Source organism: Vulpes vulpes, chromosome 4, assembly GCF_048418805.1.
Source record: "Vulpes vulpes isolate BD-2025 chromosome 4, VulVul3, whole genome shotgun sequence".
In the NCBI taxonomy this organism is placed as follows: Eukaryota; Metazoa; Chordata; class Mammalia; order Carnivora; family Canidae; genus Vulpes; species Vulpes vulpes.
The window spans coordinates 83,644,860-83,665,681 of record NC_132783.1 but is presented as its reverse complement, the minus strand read 5'-3'; the positions used below and the strand labels follow the sequence as shown (position 1 = coordinate 83,665,681).

At 33.8% G+C, this 20,822-nt stretch overlaps 1 protein-coding gene across 7 annotated transcripts in view; it reads left to right on the top strand.

The window, feature by feature from the left end:
- Nucleotides 1-20,822, top strand: part of PPP3CB (protein phosphatase 3 catalytic subunit beta) — a 52,441-nt gene that overhangs the window by 12,762 nt on the left and 18,857 nt on the right. For all 7 annotated transcript variants that reach the window (XM_026004571.2, XM_072755095.1, XM_026004562.2 and 4 more), the window contains exons 2-9: nucleotides 695-895; nucleotides 1,576-1,700; nucleotides 5,455-5,566; nucleotides 7,657-7,802; nucleotides 8,070-8,209; nucleotides 8,314-8,391; nucleotides 8,498-8,592; nucleotides 11,393-11,518. In XM_026004571.2, the coding sequence (XP_025860356.2) occupies nucleotides 695-895; nucleotides 1,576-1,700; nucleotides 5,455-5,566; nucleotides 7,657-7,802; nucleotides 8,070-8,209; nucleotides 8,314-8,391; nucleotides 8,498-8,592; nucleotides 11,393-11,518 (1,023 nt within the window). The remainder of the gene's footprint in view (nucleotides 1-694; nucleotides 896-1,575; nucleotides 1,701-5,454; nucleotides 5,567-7,656; nucleotides 7,803-8,069; nucleotides 8,210-8,313; nucleotides 8,392-8,497; nucleotides 8,593-11,392; nucleotides 11,519-20,822) is intronic.

Below are 20,822 nucleotides of genomic sequence, written 5' to 3'. Positions count from 1 at the left end.
GAAAAGAGTGTTAGATGACTCAAAAATGACTCCAATGATAAGGAATACAGTGATGCCAAAGATGAGCATAAAGATTTTGAACGAAAGTGTTTTGTGAAACATGGAGGTAGGAGAAAAAGCAGTATTTCAAAATTATCATGATTTATTCATGCTGTTTTAAATATATATGTGCATCTAAGTTAATTTAAATTGTATAATATTTGTTTTATCTATGTCCCTAAAAGTTTTTTTTAAGTTGGCCAGAAAACATCACTTTTAACTTTCTTAGAAATGTGGTAGTTCAACTTATATTTTGGATTTCTTTCTATTCATGGTTATGTGGTACTAAGTTTACATTTATTGTACTTCATTTAAGATAAAGAGTATCTATACAATATGATTTGAGAGTTCTGCCAAAAAGTGTTATGGCTTAAAGAAAACTAGTTACCCTGAAAGAGCTTTTAATTTTTGAGGAAGTTCATTTCTCTAATAATTCTCAACAAAGAACATGTGGTTATATGTAGATTAATTAAAATATAATTTGATTATTTTTTTTAAAAACCCTTAAAAATATTAACACCTCTATCCAACAAATGAGGAAGAAATAAAAACTCCAGCTTTTCAGGTTTTACTTTTATTTACCTAGATCCACTGATTAGTTTTTATGTTAATATATTAATAATGATCTATTTTTTATTAATTAAAAAAATTGCAGCTGTACCTTTTCCCCCAACACATCGCTTGACATCTGAAGAAGTATTTGATATGGATGGGATACCCAGGGTTGATGTTCTGAAGAACCACTTAGTAAAAGAAGGTCGGGTAGATGAAGAAATTGCACTTAGAATTATCAATGAGGGTGCTGCCATCCTTCGGAGAGAGAAAACCATGATAGAAGTAGAGGCTCCAATTACAGGTACACTGGTTTATGTTTTGGATATTATTTTTTAAGATTATACCATTATTTAGTTGTCTGGATATAAGGCTGTTTACCCTTCAATCTGTGGTATATTCAGTTAATATTGCAAGGACATTATCTTGAATTTCCAAATTATTTTTTTTGTTTTTTGTTTTTGCCTGTTTTCAGTGAATAAACATGCTCCTAAGTAACCTGAGTATAGAAATTGGTCTAATATACTTTTGTGAAGGTTTCATCAGTTGTGTTGGCCATAATTCAATTTCATTCAACAAATTCTTATTTACTTTGCTGTCAATTAGTAGGGGCAAATACCTCAATGTTAGCATAGCAGTCAATAGAAAGCATTGCCTTAGGATGGAGATTTCACTGCCACCATTATAATTTTGTAATCCTAAACCCGATGTGTGGCTTCCTAAAGAGGAAGTTTATAAATTTTAGGTGAAAATTTTGTCACTGACTACCAATTTCATTATTTTTGTTACATCTTGTTCTAGATTTTGAGCACACGAACACCTGGGTATACATCATCCCTGTTAGTACTCTTCATTGACTCTGACTTTCTTCTGAGACCTTTCTTGATAGAATTTACATTATCTCTTATGTAAAAGAAATTAGAACTTAAGTAAAATTTGTTATTTCAGAGTTTTTTTTCATATCTAATAATCTTCTTGTTTCAGTGTGTGGTGACATCCATGGCCAATTTTTTGATCTGATGAAACTTTTTGAAGTAGGAGGATCACCTGCTAATACACGATACCTTTTTCTTGGTGATTATGTGGACAGAGGTTATTTTAGTATAGAGGTAATAATCATATACTGTCATTTAATTTGCTTTTTAAGTGTTACCATAGATGATTTCCATTAATTCTTAGTAAAATAAGTTCCTTAAAATACCTATATTGGGTTCTTTTTAATACCTCTGCTATTTTGAAGTTTTTAGGTAAAATTACTGCTTCTTCTCTTCTGCTTTTCAAACTATTCTATTTTCTTTGTATTACTTTGTTTATGCAATTGTAATTGCCATATTTCCCAGTGGAAATTATATGCAAACTGAAGGTTCTTTATTGTCCTGTTATCTAGTGGCCCTAAGGAGCTAGTGCTATTTATCTCTCTCTCTTGCCCCTACAGGCATTACCCCATGTGAAAAAAGATTAATTGAATTTTCTCTGATTAAATAAAACATACTATAATATTTTTATTGCTTAAACCCTAGTGCTTCTATTCCACCTTCTATAGCTATTAAGACCCAAGTCTTTTGTGTATTGTGGAAGTATTCATTTCTTTTTAAAAAACTTAAGAGGCATTAAAATGACCTGTTGATCATTACTTAACAGTACATGGTTCTTTTTGCTCCTTTTATTTCTCTAATTATATAAATAAGGTAAATATGGAACAATTTGCATTTTCTAATATATGCATCTCTCTCTTCTTTTTTTAAAATGAAAATGTGGCCATATTATAATGTTGTTCTGTAACTCGCTTTTTTCATATATCCCTATACTGTGATGTCTTTCCAGGTCAGTATATATAAATTTATAGCATTTTGAATAGCCACATTGTATTCTATTGAATAAACAAACCACAGTTAATTTAATGGATTCTTTATTAATTATTTTATTAATAATAAAGAATAGAAACTCAAGGTGTTCTTAATTTTTTGCCATTACAAATGATGCTTCATTGAGTTAGGTTATTTATACATTTTTGCATACTTGCTAAATTATTTCTGGGGTAGATTCTTAGAGGTAAAATTGCTAGATAAAAGCTCTACTAATAGATAGTTGTGTTGAGCATTTATTATGTTCCAAGCATATCCTAAGGACTTAACACACATTGATTAATTAAATCCTCACAACATTATGAGGTAAGTACTGTTATTTTATCTGTTTTATAGATGAGGAACCTGAGGCTTGGAAAGGTTAAAAACTTCCCCAAGGACACATTGTTAGAAAGCAGTACAGCCAGTCTTATTCTAAGCCTGTACTCTTTTTTTCTTTTTTAAGATTTTATTTATTTTTCTTTTTTAAAAGATTTTATTTATTTATTCATTCATGAGAGACGCAGAGAGAGAGGCAGAGGCAGAGGGAGAAGCAGACTCTTCCCGGGGAGCCTGATGCGGGACTGGATCCCAGGACTACGCCTTGAGCTGGAGGCAAATGCTCAACCACTGAGCCACTCACGCCTATTTTTCTTTTTAGAGAGACATAGCAAGGGGAGGGGCAGAAGGAGAGGGAGAGAGAGAATCTCCAGCAAACTCTGCACTGACCAGGACCCTGAGATCATGACCTGAGCTGAAATCAGAGCAGAGCCGTCTAGACACATCAGCCTATACTCTTAACCACTTCTCCCAGTAGACAATTGAAGCTTTATCTGGTGAATGTCCATGCTGGTTCCTGTTGTTTATATCCCCTTCTCCAGTATTTTTAACCTCCTTTCTTAGCTATGCTAGGATTCTTCATGGGGAAAGGAGTTCAGGGCTCTGTGGACCTAAATTCCCTAAGGAATTTTACCTCTGAGTTGTTCTTCCTTTATTTGTAGTTTTGTCATTACCCACCTCAAACTTCCCTCAAAGCTTCAAGGAAACTAGAAGATGGTCTTTCTTAACAGAAAAAGATAGAGGGCTTTGACAAAAACAACAAAATGAACAATTTTAGGAAGCTTATTGGTAACTAAACATATCGGTGTGTATGTCCTTGTATTAGAGTGTTTTGTGGTTGACTCTTAATAGATTTATTGTTAGAAAAGGAAAATAATTAAGAATCACAATAAGAAAAAAAGACAGGTAGAATTTAATAAGTATTTCCCTGGCTTAATTTCTTTTTTTCCTTGTGAATAAGATGAAGGTGTGAATAGTTACATTTTAATATACCTTAACTTGTTAAAAATAAAGTTTGTTTTCTTTTTGTATAAAATTCAGTAAACCAAGTTAATTTCCATATGAAATGTCTTTCCTTTTTTTTTTAAGATTTTATTTCTTTATAGCATTTTTAATAACCACATTGTATTCTAGAGAGAGAAAATAAGCATGAGCAGGGGGAGGGGCAGAGGCAGAGGGACACAGAGAATCCCAAGCAGACTCTGTGCTGGGCGTGGAGCTCAACTTGAGCTCCATCCCATGACTCTGAAATCATGACTTGAGCTGAAATCAAGAGTTGGACACCTAACTGACTGAGCCACTGAGGTGCCCTGATTTTCTTTTTTTAAACCAAGTAAGTAAAATGTGAGTTTCTTATGTTAAATCTGTTTAGAGGGGTGCCTGGCTGGCTCATTCGGTAGAGCATATAATTCTTGATCTTGGAGTTGTAACTTTGAGCCCCATGTTCGGTGTAGAGATTGCTTAAAATAAAATCTAAAAATATATGTATACACACACATATATATATAAATAATATAAATAAATCTATTTAGAGAAAAGCATCTGCTAAACTGTTTAAAAATTCTTCTTATTTAAGAAATTATACTTTCTTTGAGGGGCATCTGGCTGGCTCAATTGGTAGAGCATGTGACTCTTGATCTTGGAGTCATGAGTTCAAGCCCCACATTGGGTACAGAGCTTACTTTTAAAAAAAACTTAAAAGTTCTTTTGAAACTAATAATACATTATATATTAGTTAACTGAATTTAAATTAAAAGATTTTTGGGATCCCTGGGTGGCGCAGCGGTTTGGCACCTGCCTTTGGCCCAGGGCGCGATCCTGGAGACCCGGGATCGAATCCCACGTCGGGCTCCCGGTGCATGGAGCCTGCTTCTCCCTCTGCCTGTGTCTCTGGCTCTGTCTCTCCTTCTATCTCTCAAGAATAAATAAATAAAATCTTTAAAAAAAATAAAAAATAAAAAATAAATTAAAAGATTTTTTTAAAAGGTAAAAATAAATAAAATTTTTTAAAATTATACTTTCTTTGAATCAGTTAGGTAATAAGCACCTACCTCATGTAAGGCAACAAACATACCAACAAAATAAACATAAAAGATGGCTATTGGCCTTCATAAGTCAGTGTGGCATAATGCTTAAGATCAGAGGATCAGAATCCTATCTGCATTACTTAAAAGTTTTATGATTTCAGATAAGTTAACTTGAACTCTGCTTCAGTTTCCTCATTTGTAAAATAGAGATAATATTACATACTTCATAGGGTTGCTTGAGGAATAAATGAGGAGTACTAAATATATGGTGCTTGATACGTTGTAAGTAATAAATGGTAGATGCTATTATTTTGACATTATTTTATTTATTGATAGACCTAAGAAGGATACCAATATGCTAATTGTTTTTATAACAAACAATCTGTAAATCTAAAGTAATTAAGTAGATTGACTCATTCAACAAATGTTTATTACTCTGCTGCTATTTGCTAGGTACTTTTCTAGGGGTAGAAGATGAGAGGTGAATAAGATGACAAAGTCCCTGATTTCATGGAACTTATATTTTAGTAAAGGACAAAAAGATAATAAAGAGTAATAGAGATTGTAAGGACAATAGAGTTAGATGAAACAATTTAGCTAAATCAAAAGAAAAGGTAAATTCGTAAATTCACTTAAAATGTTTTCTTTTGCAGTGTGTCTTATATTTATGGGTCCTGAAGATTCTGTACCCAAGCACATTATTTCTTCTGAGAGGCAATCATGAATGCAGACACCTTACTGAATATTTTACCTTTAAGCAGGAATGTGAGTATTGTCATGAGAAATATTTTCATTTCCTCAGTATTCTTTTGGAGTGATAATGGGTAGTAAGACTTTACAGTGTAACATGTAAGAACAGATTTTGTGTCCAAATATATAAAGCTTTGAGTGTTATTGTCAAGAGTTCTCTAGTGCTTAATGGTGTTTTATTCAGATGTTTTCATTTCATTGTTTCCTATTAAGTTTGATTTTATAGCTATATTTAGAAATTGTTTTGAGTTTTGTATATAACTTTAATGTTTAAGTGATTTTTTTTCTAACAGGAAGAATAAAAACCAAAAGGAAAAAAATTATTGTTGCATTGGAGATTTTTGTCCCCCAATATTGAAGCTCTCTCATGAAGATTCTTAAATTATTCATCCTGTCATCATTGCAGATTGTTTCAAACATGCTATTAATGAACTGAAATTCTTAAACCTACAATGTTTACCCTATTTCTTTCTATTGTTGCTTCTAAGCCAGAAACAACAATATTATGTAGAGCAGTATTTGACTTTTTTCACACCTTTTAACTATGTGCTTATTAAGTTCATATTCATGACTATATTAAGTTTAGAGTTAAGTTCTAAAAGTAGAAGTAATTTCAGAATTATGGAGATTCAAAACATGATCCAGTAAAGATCATATTACTAGAGACTTCCAGTAAAAGGAGAAAAATACAGTGGGTGAGTAATGGCAGAAGGCACAGAGTCCTATAACTTCAAGATCAGGTGGGTAATCTAAATGAATAGGTTATGAATAATAACATAATAAAAATAAAAAAATAAAATAGTAAAAAATAAGGTAATAAATGGATAAAAGCTGAGACTTGGAAAATGCATACTTGACCAAACAGCAATCAGTTTAAAATTTTATTAAATTACAATGCTGGAAAACAAGGTACTACCAATTTGGAACCTCTGGTTGCTGGATATATATTTTCTCATATTTGAATGTTACAATATTTAAAAGGGGAAAAGGAACTAAGCTCTTTTTTCTTAGATAATTAATAAACCGCCCACCAAAGTTCCAGCAAAAACATGAAATAGCCAGAAATTTTAAAGATATAAAGGAACAAAGGGATGTATAGGTTAATCTCCTTAAAAGTAAGTGACAGATTTGGTGGAGTTTGTCTCTTGGCTTCATGCTTCACTGTCCATTTTAAGCATTTGTTGTAGATGAGAGGAACCCCTTTGTTCCAACGTGAATAAGATATCTTCTTTTTTTTTATTGGGTGGACCTTGAGTTTTGTTGTGATGATGTAGTAGCCTTGCCTGTAACAACAAAGTAGTCACTGACTCTTAGAATAAAATAAAGTATTAAAACTATTTAAGTATAGTTCTGATTTAGCCTTACCTGGCCTATAAAGGTAGAGTTAAGCTGTTTTAGAGATTTTTTTTTTCGCAAAGATTTTGTTTATTTATGAGAGACACAAAGAGAGGCAAAGACAGGCAGAGGGAGAAGCAGGCTCCACGCAAGGAGCCAGATGTGGGACTTGATCCCCGATCCCGGGATCCCCGATCCCGGGATACAGGGAGCCTGCTGTGGGACTCAATCCCGGGACTCCAGGATCACGCCCTGAGCCAAAGGTAGATGCTCAACCTCTGAGCCACCCAGGCATCCCTGTTTTAGAGATTTTTAGAGATTTGACTTATTTAAGTAATATTTTATGATGATCTGCTGCATATCCATATTAAATTGTTGGGACAGCAAATATTTTGTCTTCATAAGACCAGTAATACTGCCTATTTTATTGATTCTCATAGGGCAAGATACTTCTCTTCTAAAAAAATTGTATCCAGTAAAATTCACTCTTTTTAGTGTTTAGTTCTGACTTTTGACAAATACATAGAACTGCCCACTACCACAGTCATGATACAAAAAAGTTTCATTATTCCATAAATTTCTTCTTCCTCCCTTTTTTATGATCACCCCTATACCCACTTTCAACCCATGGCCACCACTTGGTTGTTTTCTGTGTCTTATAGTTTTCTTGCCTTGGTTTTACTAGTCTGTCTGTCTATCTATCTATATCTATCTATCTTCAAAATGATCAACTAGTAATGTGATTATCAATTCTTTTTTCTTTTTTCTAGGTAAAATTAAATACTCAGAAAGAGTCTATGAAGCATGTATGGAAGCTTTTGATAGCCTGCCTCTTGCTGCACTTTTAAATCAACAATTTCTTTGTGTTCATGGTGGACTTTCACCAGAAATACACACACTGGATGATATTAGGAGAGTGAGTATATATTGTAGTTCCGAGATGATTCCTATTTATAGTACTTTGTTGGGTAGAGAGTAAAAGCTTCAAACTTCTCTTCACTGCGAAGATTAGGTAATGGTAAAAATTAATATACTAATATTTTAAGGAAATATCTTCTAACCATTCAGAACAATATAGTATGGACAGTATTCAAAGTTGGTACCACTTTCCTGTGTCCATTCTATTCTCACTTTTTGACAAGTTATTTCTGTTCTTTGTGTCTTTCTTTTCTTTCTTTCACAGTTAGATAGATTCAAAGAGCCACCTGCATTTGGACCAATGTGTGACTTGCTATGGTCCGATCCTTCTGAAGATTTTGGAAATGAAAAATCACAGGAACATTTTAGTCACAATACAGTTCGAGGATGTTCTTATTTTTATAAGTAAGGAAAAATATCCAAGATTAAACACATTTTAGTTGTTAAAATAGTAAATGTTTCATATAGAAAACCATTATTTTACTTAATTTACTTTTTTTCCCCCACAGCTATCCAGCAGTGTGTGAATTTTTGCAAAACAATAATTTGTTATCGATTATTAGAGCTCATGAAGCTCAAGATGCAGGGTAAGAATTCTGTTTCCCTGACCCAAATTAACACCTTATGTACAAATCAAACTTAGTAACTCATGATTGATGCTTTACGATGCATATTAAGCTATTTGTTTTACAGCTATAGAATGTACAGAAAAAGTCAAACTACAGGGTTCCCTTCATTAATAACAATTTTTTCGGCACCTAATTACTTAGATGTCTACAATAATAAAGGTAAGATGTTGTTGATAAAAAAAATTGTTACACAACTTAGCTTTTTAATTGACTTATTTTTTTTTGAAAATAATAGAAAAGAGGCATTGTTTGAAACTGTAACTATCCAAATCTCGTTATAAAAAAGTATAAGATATAAGGGAGGGGAGAGAACAAGAAATAAAAATCCAAAATGTGAAACTTAAATAATATGTGACCATTCCACAACTTGTTGCTCATAAAAGCTATCTTATAAAAGAATGTTCTGAATTTAGTCAAGAAACCAAACATGATTTTCTCAAATTCCCCTTTCTTAAATCTTTCCCCTTATAATCAAGAGAATGTTTTCTTGTTGCATAAAGCTGCTGCTGCTGCTTTGACCATTTTGTGTATTTGCACTGTATAGTTAATTTAGTTTATCATGTTTCTTGTTTAATGTTCACTGATCTAGATTCTCTTTTCCTTCCTTATTCCCTACTTTTACCTCCACAGTCTTATCATTGCACTCTGAAGATTATAGTTGAACTTTGATTAATTCACTCTGGCCTCCTTTCAGGAATATATTCTTCCCTTTCTTTTCTTTTTACTGTTCTTTCTTCCTTTATTTCTTAGCATCTTTTTTCTTTACCTTCTATTCCACTAGTTTCCATTCCCTCTTCTTCTTTCCAGATTTGATCTGTCTATAATAATTTGATTTCATTTAACTTTGAACATAGATAGCTTATTGACAGATAATACCAAAGGATCTTAATCTAGTTAAGTGTGTGCCAAAGAAATTGAAGATGAGCTTGGGTATGTTTATGTAGTTCACATTTTCAGAAGAGGAAATTAAGAAGCCAGCTCCTGTTCTGTCTTGACATGTCTGGAATTCAGTTGACTATGCCATAGTTTCTAGGGTCACTGGAGCAGATGTGCCAGGAGGAAAGAACAGAAGGTTAAAGACTTTTAAAAGTATTAGAGAGATAATGAGGTCATTGCTAAATATGGGTCATGAAGTTCAAAAGAGAAACAGAACAGTTTCTTTGATTATTGGAGATGATGGTTAAAAGATTAAAACATTTGCCTGAAATCAAATGGTAGCATGCTATATGGTAACTTTGATACAGAACATGTTACAAAACTTAATACTGTATTAATTACCAAAAAACCCATACCATTGACTGAGTTGTTCGTCTTCAGAAGCTAGTGTTAGTGCAACCTCTAAGGATTATGCCAGTACTAAAATATTCTTTTAAATTCTAGTTTGGTTTACAAATTTCAAAATTTCTAAGGAAGTCACCTAATGATGTGTGTCTTCACTTTTAAGGAGAAATGTATCTAAGTTTTGACTTCATTCTCAAGAACAGAATAGAGTGCTATGTTTAACTTTCTACCAGTGCTCTAATACCTCAACTATGACCTCTCCTTGTCAGTGTTGCAGGACTTAGTGTTCAGTGCTCAGTTGATTATTGTCTTATTGGTTGTCCTCTGTTAGTTTGATTTACGGGGTAAAGGGATCACTTTTCTGAGTATTCAGAAAAGAAACTCAAACCATTGAATCTGTCTTGTCAAAATCAAATGTCTCTTAGTAATGGTTAGTCTGTACATTAGTGTTAATGATTTGAGTGTTTACATGGTATGGATATGTTTGTAATGTTTCATTCCATCTGTAAAGCAATTTTCTAGATTCTCTCTCTTGTTTTAAAGCTGAAAACTTGGTATCATTCCTTAAATTCTGAGGCTAAGTTTAAAGTACTTTTATTTCATAAGGGAAAGAGTATATTGCTTGTGACTATGTATTAGCTACAATCCCAAATCTTGGAATTTAATATCTGCATTTTTGTGCTTTTCATTAAAACAGAAGAAAAAGGAACCATCTAATTACTATAATGTCTACAAAGCATTTTACAATTTTTTTAATACTTTCACGTGAAATACATTCTCTGATCGTAAAACAAACTTCTGAGGTAGTCAAGGTGGACATATTAGTCCTATTTTATAAATGAGAAACAGGTCAGTTAAATGATTTACCAAGCATTACAAAATTAGTATGTGCTAGAGCTTAGATTAGAATCTAACCCAGTATTCCATAAAATAATACAACCAGTGGCTGAAATCTATGTAGTTAATTTAAGATACTATTTCTTTTCACATACTGAAACTTCAGAAAGATACTTGTAATTGAGATGAGTATGTTACCCTTGGGTTATTTGGTTAAATACTTTCTTTTTTGGTATTTTTAATGGAATTTTTTCTTTGAAAAAATATTGAAATGAGATATTTCTTTGTACTAGTTTCACTTGAATTCCCATATTAAATGAAATAAATACATTCATTCAATCATAAAGAACTGTTTTTTTCCCTGGGTTTTGTTTTGCTTTTGTTTCTGTTTTTTGCTTTATTACCATCAGCTAGACTTTTTAGGTTGCCCATAACTAAAAAGATCCTTTTAAATTCCTCCAACTTGTATGAACTTTTAAACCTAGAAAATTGCTCATTGCCATTCTATGTTATATCTAAAAATTGAGTTTTCACAATTTTGGATTTAGTGCATGTTCGTCATTGATTTATAAAGTAAAACATTCTAGAAATAATCTGGAAATTTCATTAATAATAAGTATCTATCTGACTATGCTCTACATAAAAGTGTGTTAAAAACAAAAATGCATTATTACTAAAAATTAGTTCCTGTCTCCCTCTACTAGTCCTCATTCAGTTCACCCCTTGATTCCCCACCCCTTTAAAACAGTATTTTTTTTTTTTTTTTTTTTTGCTTTTATATGTGTTAGAGTTTTGGAGCTAAAGACAAATTGTTACATTCACATTCGAACTTATCTTACAGCTGCTGTATTAAAGTATGAAAATAATGTGATGAATATTCGACAATTTAACTGTTCTCCACATCCTTACTGGTTGCCCAATTTTATGGATGTCTTCACATGGTCTTTACCATTTGTTGGAGAAAAAGGTATGATTCTTCTTTTTTTTTTTAATGTTTTATTACTGTTACATTTACTCCAGTTTACTATCAGAGGCACATACTTGCTAAAGGAAACTGAAGTCTAGTTTCACTGTGGGTTCAGCTCTACTTGTGTCAGTGGGTGTGGATATGAGAGCCTCAAAGATATTTTGGTTAGCTGTTTATAGCCCCCATGTGAGGGTGTCTGGGGGACTGGGAGAAGACTTATAAATAGCCTGATGTTGTCTTCAGCTGTTGGGTTTTCTTTCTGTTTTTCTTTAGCTTAAATCTTTTATGAAGGAATGGAGGGATAGCTTTGCTTTGAAATGGACACTTCTGCGCATTTTAACACCACTTTGGGGGGATGTCAGAGCAATTTATGGGGGAATTTAATAACCCTAGTTTTGGGTAGTGTTAGTCGTAGCATTCTATACCTTGAAAATGATAAAGAGAAATTTAGGTTCAAACCTAATACTACTTCTTGTAAAAATATATATATACAAATTTAGTGGTATTGCTTTCTGATAATCTCCAATAATAATGTATTAGTATAGGGGCGCTTGGGTGCGTCAGTGGGTTAAGCATCTGCCTTCGTCTCAGGTCATGATCCTGGGAATAGCCTGTGTCAGGCTTCCTGCTCAGCCTACTTCTCTCTCTCCCACCTGCTTGTGCTCTCTCTCACTATCTGTCTCTCTCTCTCAAATAAATGAATAATCTTTAAAAAATAAAATATTAGTATATACTTAATAGGCTTTTTAAGAGAACATAAATGCTATTTAAGAAATTTTGGTTTTTTTTCTAGTTGTGTAGAGTTTTTAGGATTTCCTTACTTTATCACATTCTTCTTTTCCATTTTAGTGTTAAGTTTTCCACAAGGCAATGCCTCAGTTTCCATATGTGGAAAATAAGAGTATGAGAGTACAGACATGATTTTAAAACTGTTTATATCTCTATTTTTTCTCACCTCTTCCATGTTACAAAATGTTCCTTTCTGTTTGGGATATGTTATTTCTGCCAACATAATTTGGAGTTCTAAAATACAGAATTATTACTTAAACTTTATATGTTAAACAGATTTTTTTTGAAATTTGCCTTTAGTCTTCATCAGTTACTCAGTAGGTCACCATTAAGTTAATATGGAGATAGAATTACCCACTTTAGCATTTGAGAAGGGGGCCAGTAAAGGGCTTAGGTGCAAGGGATGCATTACACTTATAACCTTCTATCTTTGGTATATGAGAAATAGTTCAATCATAGCATCATCGGGCTAAAGGGAATTTAAGAATTCATCTTGCTCATTCTCCTGCCTTCAGGCTAGACTGCAACTCAACTATTTTAATGTAATATGAGTGGGGTGGGGGGGTGGAAAGAAAGGAGAGGATGAGGTAGGAAGAAAATGGACATTTCACAGATTTTAATTTGATTCCCTAATACCTCCACAATAAGGAAATATTTCGTTATTTTTAGTCTAAATATTTGTGCTATGAATGTTTAAACAAGGAAAGAAATAGAGATAATAGCTTTTCTCAACTAATGTACCTATCAAAAATCAGGACATCATAAAATTTTAGAACTAATAGAGAACTTAATAATCATGCAGTCTGGCTCCTCCTGAGAGATGAGGAAATTTAATCTAGTTTCTGTGGATCTGTCGTAAGTGAAGATGGATAATCAGTAGGTTTCTATCTGTTCCTACATTTGAAGTCTGCTACTAAGTAATCTTTTGTTCTTTTTTTTGCCACTGTAAATCATCTTATAAGATGAGGAAGTATTCAAACCTTTTGACCATTTTTGGGTTTTTTCCTGTGGATCTTTTCCAAAGTATTCATGTCTTTCTAAAAATATGAAGCTCAAATTTGAACATTATGCACAAATAGAATCTTAACCAATCTTGAGCACAGTATGATTTTTTCAGACTCTTTGCATATTCCATTTTATTACCTGTTAGCCGTTTAGATAGCCTAACTACTTGATTCTAATGAAAATTTTCTTCTTTTGTGAGTAGCAGCAAATGTGAAAATTTTCTTCTTTTGTGAGCTTCAGTTGCTCAGTTTGATATCAATTGTCCCACTTTGAAAAAGCCAGTTTGGGGACACCTGGGTGGCTCAGCGGTTTGGCACCTGCCTTTGGCCCAGGGCATGATACTGGGGACCCGGGGTCAAGTCCCGCATCGGGCTCCCTGCGTGGAGCCTGCTTCTCTCTCTGCCTGTGTCTCTGCCTTTCTCTCTGTGTCTCTCATGAATAAATAAATAAAACCTTAAAAAGAAAAGAAAAGAAAAAGCCAGTTTGACTCTGATCCAGTCTCTGAGGAGCAACTAACCTAAGCCAGATGCTTCCTTAGAGGCTGATTTAATCCTAAAGTTAGATGAAATCTGTGGTTTTTAACCTTCTGGTGGCTTTTTTTTTTTAAGTTTTTTTTTTTTTTTTTTGAGAGAAAACGTGCATGTGCAAGGGTTACACATGTGCAAGTTCGAGGAGTGGCAAAGGGAGAGATTCCTCAAGCAGACTATCTGCTGAGCGTGGTGCCTGTTGTGGGGCTGAATCTCATTATCCTGAGATCATGACATGAGCTGAAATCAAGAGTTGGATGCTTAACCGACTGAGCCACCTAGGCACCCCTGGGACTTTTTATTTCTTTAAAAAAAGTCCTGTGTTGGAAAATTTCCAACATATACAGAAGTAGAGTGAATAATATGATGAGTTGCTACGTACCAATTACTTAGCTTGAACAATTATCAAATCATAGCCAGTGTTGTACCATTTATATCTCCATCCACTGTTCCCCACCCCACACTTTAATTATTGGATCATATTTCAGCTATTTCTTTTGTAGCTATAAATATTTTAGAATGAATCTCTAAAAGGTAAGGACTCTTTCTTATTATTAAAGTAACTACACAAAACCTTTTATTAATTTCTTAACACATACCCTTTTGGGAATCTGATGAAAGTTATGGACTTTTGCCCCAGAAAAATTCATGTACAAATATGTGTACATTTGTACATAAACATAACATTTTCAGGATGCTCATAGTGAGCATCATGCTGAAGTGAATTGGTAAGCCTCTCTCAGGGCCTTCTGGTATACTGGCCCCAATTTAAGAACTCTGTTCTAGAGGATCCAATATAGTGTGATCTTTCATAGAAGGTCATACATGTAATATTTATTCATTTAGTAGATTTTGGGGGGAAAGTCTGTTATATTCAAGTTACTAAGGATACAAAAACACAAGATCTAGGCCTTTTAGAGGACTTAAGATATATAAATAATGTTAATGTGTGATATGGTAAGTGCTCTAGAGAAACATAGTTTTGTAGGAATTGAGAGGAGAGGTAGATTATATTTGTCAAAGTAGTATTTGGTCAAAGTAGTACTTGGTCAAAGTAGTATTTGAACCAAAGCTTGAAGAATGGTGGAACTGGAATTGTGCTGGTAGATATGAGCAGGAGAATTCTGGGTAAGGGAACTTACTAAGCCTAAGTCAGAAAGCAAGAGAGCATAAGGCCACTGACAAATGTTGAGGGGTTCAGATTGATTCACAGTTATGTATAGAAGACAGTAGTATAAAAAGAATGAAAAGTTAAGTTGGGGCTAGATCATGAGGATCTTGATCACCACACAGAGAATTTGGAACTTTGGTGGGAAGCAATTGAAACAGAACATGACCCTGATAATCATTTAGAAAAATTGGTGAAAAGGACTGGAAAAAAAGACTAGAAGTTGGGAGATCTGTTGTGAAGCTCCATCAAGAGTCAAGTGGAAATATAATGAAACCCTAGTAGCATTATAAGTAGACATCAGGGAAACACCTGAGTGGCTTAGCGGTTTGGTGCCTGCCTTCGGCCCAGGGCGTGATCCTGGACTCCCAGGATCAAGTCCCATGTTGGGCTCCCTGCATGGAAACTGCTTCTCCCTCTGCCTGTGTCTCTGCCTCTCTCTCTCTCTCTCTCTCTCTCTCTCTCTCTCTCTGTGTCTCTCATGAATAAATAAATAAAACATTTTTAAAAAGAGAGAGAGAGAGAGAGCAGGGGAGAACTGCAAGAACTATAGAGATAAGATCAGTAAGACATAACAAGATTGCATGTTGCAGGGGAGGGATGGTTGAAGTTGATTGAGTTGGATGTTTTTAGTCTGGTAATATTGCCATTAGCATTCTCTGATGAAAACCTGTTATTTAAACAACCCCTCAGTCTAGTTATACTGCTCTTGATCTTCATTGGGATTGCTTAGCCTTTGACCTTTTTATTTTCTTAGATCCCTCCTTACCTCTCTTCTTCTTAACACACCTTCAAACTCCTTTCTCTCTTTTTTTTCTACTTCATTTATCTTAAACATCTTAGCTCTAATAAATGCAACCATCCATTTTCTCCATTCTTATAGCCAGGGTATAAAGCTCTGCTAGAGATATGAAGTGGTACCACCCTTTGATTGCTAGCATTGGCTGGGCTCTTGATAGTACCCCAAAATTCTTTGTGTCACTAGTCTTCTTCCTTTTCCTTTCCCCCTTGGACATATTCTCAATTTAATTTTTTTTCTATTAAATATTCTTTTTGTAGCCACTTCCCTCACTCTCAGAGGAAACATATACCACTAGTGGGAGCTTTCTCTATGTACTGCTCCTCTGCTTTATAAATTGCACTCACCTTGAATTCTTGTCTTGTTGAAGAGCTGACCCTTCCATCGACAGCTAATCCTTCTAATTTGATTTTGGATTCCATTATGCTTCTACTTTTTCAGGAAACTTGCTTCATCTATTAGATCTTCTATATCTTTAAACTCTCTCTACTAAGTTCTTTCATAAATTGTTCAAATTCATCTGATCTTTAAGGATAAAAGACATTTCCCCCTTTGTTATCTTTCTTTGGCTACTGCTATGCTGTTACTCTCTTGCTTTTTCTTCAGAGGATGAAAAGTACTATATGCTTAAAAGCTACTATTTATTATTCATAAATGACTTCTGGTAGCTTTGAAGATAAACCTTAATGTGTCATACAAAGTCTCTTTGGACCTTTCTTACTCTTTCTTCAGCCTCATTTCTTTATTTCTTGTCTTAGTCCCTGTGTTCTAGCCATAATACAGAATAACCAATTCCTGAATATGTTATGCTCAATTAAGTTTCATGCCTTCATATTGTGTCTTTATTTTTTTTTTTGTAGCTTTTTAAATGAAAGTTTTATTGAGATATATCCCATACAGGTAACCTGTCCTACAATTTAGTGTTTTTAGTATATTTGTGCAGTTGTGCAATGATCACTAGTCATTTTTGAAACATTTTCATCATCCTCCCAAAGAAGTCCTGTGTCCATTAGCAGTCACTCTCCATTTCCTCCTGCCTCTCCTTGCTGGCCTTAGGCAATCACTGATTTATTTTCTACCTCCATAGATTTTCCTAATCTGGACATTTCATATAAATAGAATTGTATAATTTGTGATCCTTTGTGACTAGCATATCTAATGTTTTCAAAGTTTATTCATGTTGTAGCATCAATTAGGACTTTGTTCCTTTTTGTGAACAAATAATACTGTATTATATGAATATACCACTTTAAAAAAAAATGAATATACCACTTTTAAAATAAATTTATTTTGGGTGTGGAGGGTAAAGAACAGTTTATTTGAATTCCAGCGTAGTTAATACACAGTGTTACATTAGTTTCCAGTGTTACAATATAGTGATTCAGCAATTCCATATGGTATTCAATATTCATCAAGAGAAGTGTACTTTTAATCCCCTTTACCTATTATACCCATCTCCCCAGCCACCTTCCATCTGGTAAACCATTAATTTGTTTTCTACACTTCAAGTCTGTTTTTTGGATTTTCTTTTTTTCCCCTTTGTTAATTTTTTTTTGTTTGTTTCTTAAGTTCCGCAGTGGGTGAAATTGTATAGTATTTGTCTTTTTCTGATTGGCTTATTTCGCTTAGCATTATAGCCTCTAGATCCATCCATGTTGTTGTAAATGGCAAGATGTCATTCTTTTTTATGACTGAATAATATTCCATTGTACGTGTGTATGTATGTGTTTGTGTGTGTGTGTGTGTATTTATACTTATTTATCCATTCATCTTTTGAGGGACACTTGGGCTGCTTCCACAATTCAGTTGTTGTAAATAATGTTGCTATAATCATAGGGATGCATATATCCCTTTGAACTAGTGTTTTTGTTTGGGGGTAAATAGTAGTGTGATTATTAGATTGTAGGGTAGTTCTATTTTAAATTTTTTTGGGGAACCTCCATATCTTCCACAGTGGCTGCACTAGTTTGCATTCCCACCGACAATGCAAGAAGGCTCCTTTTTCTCCACATCCTCACCAACACATGTTGTTTCTTGTGCTTTTGATTTTAGCCATTCTGACAGGTGTGAAGTGATATCTCCTTGTAGTTTTGATTTGCATTTCCCTGATGATGAATGATGAGTATTTTTCATGTGTCTCTTAGCCATCTGGATGTCTTTAGAGAATTGTCTGTTTATGTCTTCTGCCCATTCTTTTTTCTGCCCATTTTTTAATTGGATTATTTGGGTTTTGGTTGTTGAGTTGTATAGGGTTTTTTTAAATATATTTTGGATACTAGCCCTTAACAGATATGTCATTCGGTAGGTTGCATCTCATTATGGATTTGTTTGCATTTCCCTGAATGATGAGTGATATTGTATACCACATTTTGTCTATCCATTCATTAGCTGCAAGACATTTATTTCCACTTTTAAACTATTATAAATGTGCTGCAATGAACATTCATGTACAACTTTTTGTATGGACATATGTGTTTATTTTCCTAGTAGAATTACTGGGTCATATGGTAACTTTATGTTTAACCTTTTGAGGATCTGCCAAACTGTTTTCCAAGGCAGCTGTATAATCATACCAGCAGTGTATAATGGTTCCATCTTTTTCATATTCTTGCCAACATTTGTTATTATGTATATTTTTATTATAGCCATTATTTTGGATATGAAGTTGTGTCTCATTATGGTTTTGATTTGCATTTTCCTAATAACAGCTTTGAATATATTTTTATGTGCTCTTTGGCCATTTGTTTATCTTCTTTGAGGAAATGTTTATTTAAATCCTGTGTTTATTAGAAAATATTTTTTAAATTGAAGAATAGTTGATATACAGTGTTATGCTAGTTTCAGGTGTACAACATAGTCATCTGACAATTATGTACACTATGGAATACTTACCATAAGTATAGTTAACTACCTACCACTATACAAAGCTATTACAATATTATTGCCTATATTTCCTATGTTGTACCATTCATCCCTGTGACTTATTTTCTTTTATAACTGGAGATTTGTACCTCTTAATCCCTTTCATCTATTTTGCCTATCCAACTGTCCTCTGACAGCCATGAGTTTGTTCTCTGTATTTATGAGTCTATTTCTGTTTTTGTTTTGTTTTGTTTTTTAGATTTTACATATAAGTGAAATAACATGGTATTTGTCTTTTTCTGTCTGACTTAATTTCAGTTAGCCCAGTACCGCCTAGGTCCATCCATTTTGTTACACATGGCAAGATTTCATTCTTTTTTTATGGCTGAGTAATATTTTATTTTGTATACATGCCACATCTTCTTTATACATTTATCTATCAGTGGACACTTAAGTTGCTTCCATATCTTGGCTATTTTAAATAATGCTGCAATAAACATAGGAATGCATATATTTTTTAGAATTTGTTTTTTTTCTTCAGGTAAGTCCTCAGAAGTAGAATTATTGGATCGTATGGTATTTCTGTTTTTAATTTTTTCTGAGGAACCTCCATACTGTTTTCCAAAGTTACTGCACCAATTTGCATTCCTACCAACAGTGTATGAGTTCCCTTTTCTTCACATTTTCACCAATACTTTTTTCTTATCTTTTTGATACAAGCCTTTCTGACTCACGTGAGGTAATATATCTCATTGTTTTTTTTTTTTAATTTTTATTTATTTATGATAGTCACAGAGAGATAGAGAGAGAGGCAGAGACACAGGCAGAGGGAGAAGCAGGCGGTTTCCTTCACTGTGCAAAAACTTTTTAGTTTGATACAGTACCAGTGGTTTATTTTTGCTTTTGATTCCCTTACCTAAGGAGAGATCCAGAAGAATATTGCTAAGGCCAGTGTCTGAGAGTTTGCTACCTATTGTCTTTGAGGAGTTTTATGATTTCAGGTCTTACTTTTAGGTCTTCAATCCATTTTGAATTTATTTTTGTATATGGTATGAGAAAGAAGTCCAGTTTCATTTTTTTACTTGTAGATATCCAGTTTTTCCAACATCATTTATCAGAGACAGTCTTCTCTTATGTATTCTCATCTCCTTTGTTATAGATTAACTGACAGATAAGCATGGATTTATTTCTGGGCTTTCTATGCTGTTTCATTGGTCTGTGTGTCTTTTTTGTGCCAGTACTATATACTGTTTTGATTACCATAGCTTTAAAAGTATATTGGCCATTTGCTTATCTTCTTTGAAGAAACATTTATTTAAATATTGTGTTCATTTTTAAATGGGTTTTCTTTTGGAATGCCTGGATGTCTCAGCCGTTGAGCGTCTGCCTTTGGCTCAGGTCCTGATCCCATGATCCAGGTTCGAGTCCCACGTTGTGCTCCCTGCATGGAGCCTGCTTCTCCCTCTGCCTCTGTCTCCGCCTCTGTCTCTGTGTTTCTCATGAATAAATAAATAAAATCTTTAAAAAAATAAAAATAAATGGTTTTCTTTTTATTACTGAGTTGTAAAAGTTCCTTGTAAATTCTAGATAGAAGTTCCTTATGAGATATATCATTTGTAAATATTTTCTCTTTAGGTTGTCTTTTCCCTTTTTTTAAAATTTTTATTTATTTATTTATTTATTTATTTATTTATTTATTTATTTATTTATTTATTTATTTTTAAGTTTCATGATCTTTTTTTTTTTTAAATAATGATAGGCACACAGTGAGAGAGAGAGAGAGAGGCAGAGACACAGGCAGAGGGAGAAGCAGGCTCCATGTACCGGGAGCCCGACGTGGGATTCGATCCCGGGTCTCCAGGATCGCGCCCTGGGCCAAAGGCCGGCGCTAAACCACTGCGCCACCCAGGGATCCCTTAAATTTTTATTTATTTATGATAGTCACACAGGGAGAGAGAGAGAGAGGCAGAGACACAGGCAGAGGGAGAAGCAGGCTCCATGCACTGGGAGCCCAACGTGGGATTTGGTCCCAGGTCTCCAGGATCGCGCCCTGGGCCAAAGACAGGCGCCAAACCGCTGTGCCACCCAGGGATCCCTGTCTTTTCACTTTTTTTTAATTTTTATTTTTTTGTCTTTTCACTTTCTTGATGGTGT